The following is a 12,629-nucleotide window of genomic DNA, read 5'->3' as shown; positions in this document are numbered from 1 at the left end:
AAATAAGTGTAATCACATTGATACCACAGAGATGTAGTGGAAGAAGGCCAACTGGTACTGCACAGACAGCAATTCAAAACACAAAAATCATTTGTATTGACGGTAAATTTTGCTCCATCCTCCTCCTGCCTGTTTACTGAATGAGTCTGTATTTAGTAATGTTCAAAGTACATTTGCTGTCCGGGGAAGATTCTCTGTGGGAAGTATCTGCACCTGTATGTACTACATTTCTCATTGGTCACATTCGGGAATAGAGAGAAATGAGTAAAAATTTAGTAAAGAGACACAAAGTGCTGGAGGAACTCAGCCAGCCAGGCGGCATCTATGGATAAAAGTACAGTCGACATTTTGGGCCGAGACCCTTCAGCAGGGCTGGTGATAAAAACATGAGGAGATTTAAAAGGTTGGGGGGAGGGGACAGAGAATCACAAGGTGATAGGTGAAACTGGGAGGGGAAGGGATGAAGTGGGAGAAAAGAGCTGGGAAGTTGATTGGTGAGAGATACAGGGCTGGAGAATGGGGAGTTTCATAGGAGAGGACAGAAGGTCATGGAAGAAAGAAAAGGGGGGGGGAGGAGTACCAGAGGGAAGTGATAGGCATGCAAGGAGATAAGGTGAGAAAGGGGTTGGGGAATGGTGGGGAGGGGGGGGGGGGGGTAGACCATGACTGGAAATTTGAGAAATCAGTGTTCATGCCATCAGGTTGGAGGCTACCCAGATGTAATATAAGGTTCCTACAACCTGAGTGTGACCCTATTGTGACCATAGAGGAGGCCATGGATTGACATATCAGAATGGGAAGGGGAAGTGGAATTAAAATGGGTGGCCACTTCTTCTGGTGGAGGGAGCATAGGTGCTCAGCTAAGGCATCTCCCAATCTATGTCGGGTCTCACCGGTATACAAGAGGCCACACTGGGAGCACTAGACACAGTATATGGCCCCAAAAGACTCACAGGTAAAGTGTTGCCTCACCTACAAGAACTGCTTGGGGCCCTGAATGGTAGTTAGGGAGGAGGTGTAGGGGCAGGTGTAGTACTTGCTCCGTTTGCAAGGATAAGTGCCGGGGGAGATCAGTGGGGAGGGACGAATGGACAAGGGAGTTGAATAGGGAGTGATTGATCCCTGCAGAAAGTGGGAGTGTGGAGGGAAAAATGTGATGGGTGGTAGGATCCCACTGGAGATGGCAGAAGTTCCGGAGAATTATGTGCTGGACGCGGAGGCTGGTGGGGTGGTAGATGAGGACAAGAGGAACCCTATCCCTGGTAGGGTGGTGGGAGGATGGGGTAAAAACAGGTGTGCGTGAAATGGAAGAGATGCAGCTGAGGGCAGTGTTGTGAAAATTCAGTATTTTATTTTTGAAGCTCTCTGATGTAACTTCGCTGCAGAGCCTAAAGCTCATCTCCATTTCACCCGGGATTATTTTTTCATGATTCCTCTCCTAATTAATTATACCAGTCTTATATCTTGGCCTTCTGTGTCATATGCAAACACCAAACAGCTCTACTGGAACACACACCTTCTTACTTTTATTCATTAACAGGAAGAGGACATCACCAGAAAGGCCAAGATTTATTGTTCAGGAATCTGAAAACAAGAGTCAACCACATCTCTGTGGTCTGAACTCATATAGGCCTCTGTGGGTAAGGGTAGCCAACTTCCTTCACTGAAGACCTTTGGAAAGCTAGCTGGGTGGGCCAGTTTCAAGGTCACGAGTACTGATGCTAGCTTTCTAACCAAAATTTAGTTATGTTGTTGACAAGTTCATTTCTCTGGGCATGATGATAGGATTTGAACTCTCACTTCCAGACCTCTGGACTATTCTGTGACAACCCCTGAAGAATAATTTGAGGGGGAAAAAAATGACAAGCTGGTGAAGGAGTCTCATTACATCAATTCCTTTTCTGATTTGGGCTCTAACTGCTGGGAGGCTGTGGTGTGATGCTGAGAAGATAATTGTGTTGAATCCCAGTGAATGTTTCGATAAGCTAGAACAGGGGTTCCTAACCTGGTGTCCATGGACCCCTTGCTTAATGGTACTGGTCCATGGCATAAGGAAGATTCGGAACCCCTGAGCTAGAAGCAAAATCATTCGCTTCACAGATATCACGGAAGTAACTTCACGAATTCCTGAAATGTATTGAAAAAGTCTAAATCAGAAAAATCCTCCTCAATGCTCCAGATTCCAAGGTTAGAATCTAAGCCTAGGGTATGAAGGTATGAAGTAAAGTACCAACACAGTTCCCTTACACAGCTTCTCTTAAGGACATTATCAGATTAAATGACTCCAGTTAATGTGCTTGATTCATTTAGGAAATGGTTGAATACAAAGGACAAATGGATGGACGCAAAATTCTACATTCTATTTACTGGATGTCACGGTGGTGTAGTGGTTAGCACGACCTTATTACATCTTGGGAATTTGGAGTTCAGAGTTCAGCTCTATCGTCCTCCCTGTGGAATGTGTGGGTTTTCTCCGGGAGCTCCGGTTTCCTCCCACAGTCTAAAGAAGCAACGATCATTGTAAAGGGGATCATGGTTAGGCTAGGGTTGAATCAGAGGTTGCTGGGCACGTGGCTCGAAGGGTTGGAAGTGCCTACTTCGTGCTGTATCTCAATCAATAAACAAATAAATAAATAGAAAAACAAACAAACATTTAACAGCACAGCACAGGCCCTTTCACCTATGATGTTGTGCCAACCTCTTAACCTATTCTAACATCAATCTAATCCTTTCCCTCCACAGAGGCATCAATTTTTCTATCATCTGCGTGCCTATCTAAGAGTTTCTCAAGAGTCCCAGTATATTGGCCTCTACCACCACACACTACTCTTTGTGTAAAAAATTTACTCTGATATCCTCCCCACCCTTTTTTTCCTCCAATCACCTTAAAATTATGTCCTTTTGCATTTGCCACTTCCTCCTTGAGCAAGCGTCTCTGGCTGTCCAATTGACCCATGCCTCTTATCATCTTGGACACCTCTATCAAGCCACGCCATATCCTCCTTTGCTTCAAAGTATAAAGCCATAGCTCGCTCAACCTCACCTTTTAAGATAAATAGGTCAAATTAGCTCAAGGCTTTATTCATTCCAGTAAAAGTTCTCTGTACTTACTTCATTTTCTATTTTTAATTCTATGCTTCCTATATCAGTAAATTGTTCTGCAGACTGGGTGCAGAGCCTTATCAAGGAAGGTGGTCTCATAAGTTTCAAAGATTACCTGTGACATGGCAGTGATTCTAAATACAATAATTGTATATGAGTATGCAGAGCACTAATAAAAACTAATTTGGTCATTGATTTAACTGAGGAACAGCTACTGTAGTTCATGGCTTTGACAGTGAGCCATCTCAGCTCACAAAGTACTGCCAAGAAATTTCCCAGAAACACAACCAATAACAATAACTGCCTCAAAGCAAGAAAAGAAATATTTGAAAAGAAATCTGCATGAGGGGGACAGACAAGACAATTTTTCCTGCTGTAAGCAAACAGATGTCTTTTGGCCAAATGATGTCTCTCAGCCAGTGTAACATTCTAGGGTTTTAGGTGAAGATTAATTTTTGGGGGAAAAAAATTTCTTTTAAAAAAAACAAAATCAAATTTTGTTATGAAATTAGCTCACCCTCTCTGTAGTAGATATTTTTCTTTGATGAATTATAAACTACAGCAGCTGTGACATGCTAACGTAACTGGGTAACAGCAATAAAAATCTGAGAAGTATTTTGTGGATGAGTTGGTGATGCACAGATGTTTGAGGCTGGGTGATAACATTTATTGAGATACAACGTAGAATAGACTCTTCTGATCTTTCGAGCTGTGCCACCCAGCAAACTCCATTTTAACCCTAGCCTAATCACAGGACAATTTACAATGACCAATTAAACTACTAAATGGTATGTCTTTGGACCAGAGACAAACACACACAGTCATGGGGAGAATGTACAGTACAAACTCCTTACAGAGAGCGGTAGGAATTGAACCAGGTTCACCTATACTGTAAAACCACTACGTTACCGTGCTGACACCACCTAGGGGTTTGATAGGTAGACTTGCATTGTTTACAAATGTCTCTCCAGCTAACTTCATGTTTTAATTAAAGGAGTGACAATAACTATATGTGCCACAGCTGCTCAAACTAATTATACAAGATAGATAATCCAGAGTTTGCCTTGTTATTTGCCTTGTTTTTAAAGCATTATAATTAATCTGGACGATTTCTAGAGTGAACATATTTTCCCACACATCCACACACATCTGGTTAACTTCCTACTCTAATTTCTGCAGTTTTCATTAAGGGCACAAATATGTGACAGCTCAAATTCCTTTTACGCTCCATCCAAACTTAAGCCAGATTGCAAAACCCCAAGAACTGAATATCAAACCTTTGTGGCACTGATCAGGATTTTCTTGGCGAATCTGAGTATCGACACCCTTTGGCTTCCAGTTTCCCCATTTAGGATTGCTCACAGAGCATTGCAGTGACTCATATCTCAAAGACACAGGAGCTGGGCTTTCCCACGCTCTGCAAGCAATGAGGGAACATGAGCAAAGAAATGTAGATGGGCCGAGAAAGCAGGAACATGGCAATGAGAAGGAGCATGAGCTATGACTGAATAGGGGAACGGTCTCAAGGAAACAAATGGCCTACTTCTCCTCTCTCCGTTGTATGAAAAGTTTAACTCATTTATAATCTGCATCCAATGTTTACTGCAGGAAATTGCTTATTTTAAGTCTAAAACATTCTACTTAGCTATAGAATTGGCAACAAAACATTGATTGCATCATCATACTCAATATGTATTGAATCTATTTATAGAACCGCTAAGGCACAGTGGAGGCCAGCAGAGGCTTATTATCACTGACGTAGCGCGAAATTTGTTTTGCAGCGGCACTACATTGCAATACATAAAAATGTTACAAATTACAATAATACGTAAAAATAAATAGTTCAGGAAAAGAGCAAAGTAACGGACCATTCGAAAGTCGGATGGCAAAGGGGAAGACGCCGTTCCTAAACTGTTGAGCATGCATCTTCGGGCTCCTGATGGTGGTAGTGAGAAGGGGGCAAGTCCTGGATGGGAAGAGTCCTTCACGATGGATGCCAGCTTCTTGTGGCATTACCTTTTAAAGGCATCCTCAATGGTGAGGAAGCTATTGTCCATGACGGAGCTGGCTAAGCCCACAATGCTCCGCATTTACCCCCGATCCTGTGCATTTGTGCCTCTATACCAGACGGTAGTGCAACCTTTCAGAATGCCCTCCACTGCATATCTGTGGGAAGTCGCTAGAGACTTTGGTGACATACCGAATCTCCTCAAGCTCCGAATGAACTATAACTGCTATTGTAACATCTTTGTGATTGCATCAACATACGGGGCCCAGGATGGATCCTCTGCGATGTCAACACACAGGAACTTGAAGCTCCTCATCCTTTCCACTCCTGACCCCTTAAGGAGGGCTTGAGTGTTTTCTCCTGATTTCCTCTTCCTGAAGTCCACAATCAACTCCTTTAACCAGGTCCATGGTGGTTCCACGTACAATAATCCCATCTGTCTATCCCTCTCGCTGGCTTCTGCCTCCCTTACCCTTACAGTCAACAAACCCCAGATCATTATATAACCATATAACAATTAGAGCACAGAAACAGGCCATCTCGGCCCTTCTAGTCTGTGCTGAATGCTTACTCTCACCTAGTCCCACTGATTTGCACTCAGCCAGTAATTTTTCTTTCTGTAAACAACCAGGAGAGGCAGGGATACTCCTCAAGGTCACACAAAGAACAATTAGTCCTCCTTCAGCCAGCCCGTCCCAGGAAGGCGTAGAATCGTATCCCAGCACTAGTTGGGACTGGTGTGGAGGGACGCTGGATTATCCCAGGGTTAACACTATACTTTAGCTGCTGAGTCTTGAACCAGTCTCAAAACTCGTGCAGTGAAGTTTGTCCAGCGATGAGCGATGCAAGTTGGCACCTAAAATCCTACGGCAAAATGCAGGTTGATCTGCAGTAATCCTGGGAATCAGCGACAGCAGTACAGTGTATGTCCTGGAAAGGGGAAAGACCAACATCTGGGATGGTGTTCACTGTCACCATTATAGTGCTGCTTCACCACATAACCATCAAGCCTGACCAAACTGTGATCTAATTTAGAGATGCTGCTTCAACTGGCAGTGAGGGCCCCTGTATTAGTTTAGGCCTCAGATCTGAGAAAGAGGTATCAGTATTGGAGCGGGTCGAGACGAAGAGGTTTATGAGAATGATTCCAGGAATGAAAGGGTTAACTTATGAAGAGTGATTGCTTGCTTTGGGCCTGTACTCACTGGAATTGATAAGAATGGGGAGGGGGCAGTCTCATTAAAGTCTACTGAATACTAAAAGGCCTAAAACTAGTGGATGTGGAGTGGATCAGAATCAATACCAGAACCAGAATCAGATATAATATCACCGGCATATTTTGTGAAATTTGTTTAAGTTATGGCATGAGTACGTTGTGTGCCTTCAGGCTTCTGTACCTCCTTCCGACAGTAACAGTATGAAGGGGGCATGTCCTGAGTGGTGGGGATCCATAATGCTGGATGCCAGCCTTCCTAAGGCACCACTCCTTGAAGATATCTTGGCTACTGTAGAGGACAATTCCAATAATTGTCTAGGACTAGAGGGCACAACCTTATAATAGAACAATGTTTCTTTTAGAACAGAGATGAGAAGGAGTTCCTTCAGTCACTAGGTAATAAATCTGTGGAATTTATTGCCACAGACAGCTGTGGAAGCCAAGACATACATATATATGGTATAGTTGAGGCAGAGGTCGATTAAGTTCCTGATTCGTAAAAGGTTAGAGAAAAGGCAGGAGAATTGGGTTGAAAGGGAAAATAAATCAGCATTGATTGAATGTTGCAGCAGTCTCAATGAGCTGAATGCCCTGGTCCTGCTACACTTAAGGGTTCAGTGCAGGCATTTCTACTCTGAAGAGGTGAGACGATGAGCTGACATTGAAATAAATTTCACCCTGCTGCAAAGCTTTACACCTGACCTACTGAATTCGGCCAATCAGCACAAAACAAAGAACATCTATTTTACGAGTAGGCTTCCTGCCTTTGTTAAATTCATTTATATTACCCTCTGCATAGATAATAATAGGTAGACTGAGGTCAGAACGATAAGGTGATCTCAAATCTAACCCGCTTTGATGCATCCCCTTTAACCTATCTGGGAGAACACGCTGAAGACAAGGGTGGACCATCTGATATCCGTTCCATGAGATGAGCAGCAAACATCTGCTACAATTTTTCGGTATTCACAAGTAGTCTCCCAGCTCATACCCAATTCATTGTGTCCTATTAGTTTTCATTAGATTTTTAGCCAGGTCCAAGTTTCTAATCTAACTTCAAAAAGTAAAGATGAACCTGAAAAATCCTATGAAACTACCACTCTCAGACCTCCATGTAGCTCCCTGAAACTGTGCTCCAGTATAAGACCACAAGACATAGTCCAGTCAGCTCATCAAGATTACCATTAGATCTTGGCTGAGTTATTATCGCTCTCATTGCCAATCTCCTACCTTCTCCCTGTAATGTTTCACCCCGTTACATTTCAACCTCTGCTTTAAACAACATACCCAATGGCTTGGACACCACAGCAATCTGTGGCAATGAATTCACCACCTACTGGCTAAAGAAACTCCTCCTCATTTCAGTTCTAATGGGAAGATCTGTTCCATGCAGCCAATGAAAAGCCAGGCATAACTTGGGCCCAGACAAGTGCCAGTGGCTATATCTTTGATTTATAGAAAGTGAGAGGAGTCAAAAGAGAAGTTACTCAGGGTGAGAACAATCACTTTGAAGCAAAAACAGTACAGTAAAAATCAACCTAAATCTCCCAGGATGTCATTGTGAACCACCCATATACCATACAATTGTTGACTTCGTTTGCCACACAAAACAAATTCAGCAATAAATTCATACTTAATTGCATAATGATAAACAGATAAAATACCTTTAGGTTTTGTGCTAATTGCACCTTTTGAGAATTGAGACTTCTAATCCGATCAAGGGTAAAACATGATTCAAGATTCAAAACCTTTATTCTCATTCCAACCATACATCAGCTCTGCAGGGCAGAATGAGACAGCGTTTCCCAGAGGCAAGTGCGATCATAACATAACAAACGCAACAAATAGTAAGCACAACAATGAGTAGTAAAACCCAACAGCCACATGTCAGTTAAAATCAAGTTATAAGCGTCCAGTGCAAATTAAAAGTGTCCAAAGCAGAGTCAGGTAGAGCAGCTATTTAGCAGTCTGACTGCCTGTGGGAGGAAGCTGTTTGGTAACCTTGTGGTTTTTGTTTTGATGCTCCTGTAACGTTTGCCTGATGGCAGAAGAACAAACAGTTCATGGAGAGGGTGTGAGGGGTCTTTAACAATGTACCGTGTCTTCTGGAGGCATCAACTCTGAAAGAGGTCTTGGACAGAAGGTAGGGAGACCCCAATATCCTTACCTGTATTTGCAATTCTGGAGCTCAATATCGACACGTTGATCTTGCCTTCCTAAATCATTTACGACGACACTGAGGGCCTGCCCTGAATCCGTCTCAGTTGCGTATTCAATCAGCACCACATAAGCCCCAGAATGCGGAACCCTCATTTGCAATTGTACGTTAACCTGAAAAATAGAGGAAATTTGTTATGATTCATTCAGCTACTTCATTGCTTTCTGATTTATCATATGATGCTTGACATTGCCACATGGAAAAGATGGGCAAAAACTGGTGAAGGGGAAGCTTGCAAGGAAACCAATTTCGGATCACTGTCAAACAGAATTTGTCCCCCTAATGGACACTCCAATTTATTATGAGTTGACTGCACTACTTTACAGATGATTCCATTATAACTAAGTTTTTGAAAAGGAAACATTTATATGATCACAGGCGCTGAGCAAGGAAGCAAGACCTACTTTTTGCTTAATGAGCCCTTACGGATTCAGGGTAACAATAACTTTATTTATATAGCACCTTTCATACATTAAGATGCAGCCTCAAATGCTTTACGTGGATTGTAAAGATAAATCAATATAGACATAAAATGCAATACAAAATTAAAAATTATAAGACAAACACTATATAGAATAAAATATAATCGAGTACAGCAAATTATATATATGTAATCAGTATCAACAGGCATTAAGTAATCGTATAAGTAGGCCAAATTTAAAAAGTAGGTTTTAATAAGTGTTTTGAAATGCTCCACAGAACTAGCCTATTATATCTCAGTTGGTACAGTATTGCATAAGAACAAAAGGCCACATCACCAGTTCTTATATGCTTGGCTCTAGGAATACGAAACAAACCAGTATTCGTGGATTACAGATTATGATTAGGGATGTAAGGGGATAGCCACTCCAAGATAAATTGCGGAGCCAGATTATTCAGAGCCTTATATACAATTAAGAGTATTTTAAAATTGATCTTAAAGGACACAGGCAGCCAGTGCAATGATGCCAAAACTGGCGAAATGTGCTCGGATTTTTAAAAAAATTAAGATTCTTGCTGCTGCATCTTATACCTTTCTTAGGCAGTCCTGAAAAGGGCGCATTACAGTATTCTAATCGGTGAAAAACAAGGGTGTGTATCAATTTTTCTGCATCTTGAGATGTTATAAGAAATGGGACTCCAGCAATGTTTCCTCAAAGAAAGAATGCAGTCTTAATAATATAGTTAATATGTGATTTGAAATTCAGCTCAGAGTCAATAACATGCTTCGTGGGGCTGAACTTGAACTGTACTGGATCAATTGCTAGGATGAGGCAGGTGCACATGTGGCTGACTGATCATGTGGTGAATCAATCGGGCCTCCTATGCACAGGAACTTTTTCTCGAGCAGTCCTTCAAGTGTGTGTGCTTTCATCACAGCATGCCTGGTTCATTGCTCCTGCCCAGTGACTCAGTAAAAACGTTTGGTACTTCTACTCCTTTGCTCTGCGCATACATAACAGTACAACAGTAAAATAATATGATCATTCAGACTTGAGCAAGTTATTTGGTGCCAGCTGAATTACAGCCTGGAAATCCTTCTTTTGGAGAGAGATTAAAGCAAGGACTTGTCAAGAGGATTTAAAAGATACTCAAGCAATATTCTGAGGATAGAGGGGTTCCCTCAGTGCCCTGGCTAAAATATATTCCACAGTAGACTACAGCGAATCACAAAATCTGGTAACTGTCAGTTTGCTCCAAGTGAGAGCTTGCTCCCCTTCCCGCAGTGCGGCCGCCTCAAGAGCACCTCAATGTCTGCCCTGAGGCTGTAAGTCAAGAATGAGGCATAAATCTTTTTGCTAATGATTGGTTATGAATTGTTACTAGAATAAAATGAGTAGAGGAAGATGAAACATGAGGGTCAGAGGGGAAGGGGGAAGGGAGAGAGGGGGCAAGGGGTGAGTGGGGAAGGGAAGGAGGAGAGGGGTGAGTGGTGAAGGGGAGGGAGAGGGGTGAGCGTGGAAGGGAAGGGGAAAGGGTGGAGGCGGAGGGGGCAGGGAAGGAAAGGGGAGGGTGAGGGGTAAAGGGGTGGGAGGAGGGGGTTGAAGGGAAGGAGGACTTAGTGGCAGGGGAATAATCACAGGAGAGACATTTGCATTTGTTCTACCGTCTGTCTGTTTTTTTATACCGGATTGTTAATTTAATTAATTTTCCATAGATAACAGTTGACCAATAAGATAACTCCTATTCATAATACAATATCCACAACAGCGTCCATAATTTTTTTTAATTACAAGTATATAAGTGATTATATAAAAATACAAACAAGCATACTAAAATTAAGTTACAGGAGAAATTTAACGGTTACACTGTCCAATCTGACATTCTCACTCCTTGTTCGTTTGCATTGCCACTCAATTTATTTTGTTTGGGATAGGCTTCTGCTGTACTTGAAGAGAAAGAAATCCAAACACAAGCTTTGCCTCTTCACTAGTATCCCATTTCATCACTTCAGTATTACACTGACCTGTTTATCATTAAGGGCAACCATTGATGGATGCCTAGGAGTTGGCTGTATCACTTGACACTGGGTGTGGAAGTAATTTTCAGTGGCACACATTCCTTCGGTAGCCCGCAACGAGGGAAAGCCATCCAGGGAAAGATGCCTGTACAACAAGCAACTGCAGAGAAAGGGATCAATCATGTCACCCATTCCCACACTCATTGGAAACTCCAATTCATTTTACTCTCAAAAAGCAAAACAAAACCCTTCACAAATATTGGTACTTGGGGCAGCATGGTAGCGTTCCAGTTAGTGCAATGCTTAGAGCACCCATGATTGGGGTTCAATTCCTGCCACCGTCTGTGAGAAATCTGAACTTTTCCCCATGAGAGCATGGTTTTCCTCGGGGTGCTCTGGTCTCATCCAGCATTCCAAAGACGTATCGGTTAGTAAGTTGTAGGCATGGTACGTTGGCGCCAGAAGTGTGGTGCCACTTGCGGGCTGCCCTTGAACTGCATTGGTCATTGAAGCAAACATTTCAATGCAGGCTTCGATGTTCATGTGGCAAGTAAAGCTAATCCTAAAAATAACATTTATAAAAGCATATTGAGTACATTTGAAGGGACCTGATCTACTGAGCTCCATGTTGACCCGATCTTTTGCCCGCAAGTGGACGACCGCATCCTTCCAAATTCACTATCCCATCTAAGTACCTATCCAAACTTTTCTTAAATGCTACAACTGAACCCGCATCTATTACTTCCACTGTCAGCTCATTCCAGGCTCGCCCCACTCTCTGAGTAACGAGGTAGATTAACTGAGAACTTAATTAAAATCAAAACTTGCAGATGCTGGAAATCGGAAATTAAAAACACAAATAGCCGTGGCTGTGGAAAGAGAAACAGTGAACTTTTCAGGCTGAACACCCTTCATTAATGCTGGGTCAATGCTTAAGCTAAACAAATAGATTTTCTGATATTACTTAAACAGGTCAAAGCTGCAGTATATTCACTAATCTTTTACATATAATTTTGATTAAACTGGAAGACAAAGAACTGAAGTCAGATTGTCAAACCCTTAATAGGCCTTGAGCTCCCAAATACCCAGTTTCTATCAAGACACTGTGACATTGGTTGGATGAAATGACTTAAATCAATTGAACAAAACAATTCAATAACATTTACAAAAATATAAAATATCATTTTTTTTAAAACCCAACAACTTTACTATCATACGAACTTCTGACTGATGTCTTGATGGCTGACTGTGTAGGTGCAGGGTTCTGTCACTTTGAGCTGAAGGATTGGTGCTTCATAGTAGGCACTGGGCAAGAGGACCAGGTAATCCTGCAAGGTGAAGGAAAAATGCCTCAAGTTTCATACAATAGCAGTATTTATTTTTCCACTTAAAATTTTAAGGATTCATGGTTTTTTAAAAATTACTTTTCCAATTAGAATTGAGACAGATGTGTACTTGGGTCCATCGGATAAATGAAACACAACAAAGCTACTCCAACCAGTGTACAATGAACCAAGGGATCACCTGATCAAAAGGTAACAGTTGTTGAGCAGAATCCCAGAAAACACACAAAAACCTTTTGCAGACAGGGAGCGGAGAAGAGATTCAATCCAACTAAATACCATGTTAAACCTTGCTGTCTCAC

General features: G+C 42.1%; 1 protein-coding gene across 2 annotated transcripts in view; it reads right to left on the bottom strand.

Annotated features, from left to right (window-relative positions):
* Positions 1-12,629, bottom strand: part of lama5 (laminin, alpha 5) — a 333,519-nt gene that overhangs the window by 120,920 nt on the left and 199,970 nt on the right. For both annotated transcript variants that reach the window (XM_059980763.1, XM_059980765.1), the window contains exons 25-27: positions 12,206-12,312; positions 10,991-11,144; positions 8,494-8,657 (exon numbers count right to left, since the gene is read on the bottom strand). In XM_059980763.1, coding sequence (XP_059836746.1) covers positions 8,494-8,657; positions 10,991-11,144; positions 12,206-12,312 — 425 coding nt within the window. The remainder of the gene's footprint in view (positions 1-8,493; positions 8,658-10,990; positions 11,145-12,205; positions 12,313-12,629) is intronic.

This window comes from Hypanus sabinus, chromosome 9 (genome assembly GCF_030144855.1).
Source record: "Hypanus sabinus isolate sHypSab1 chromosome 9, sHypSab1.hap1, whole genome shotgun sequence".
Lineage (NCBI taxonomy): Eukaryota > Metazoa > Chordata > Chondrichthyes > Myliobatiformes > Dasyatidae > Hypanus > Hypanus sabinus.
This window is presented reverse-complemented; position numbering and strand designations above follow the sequence as displayed.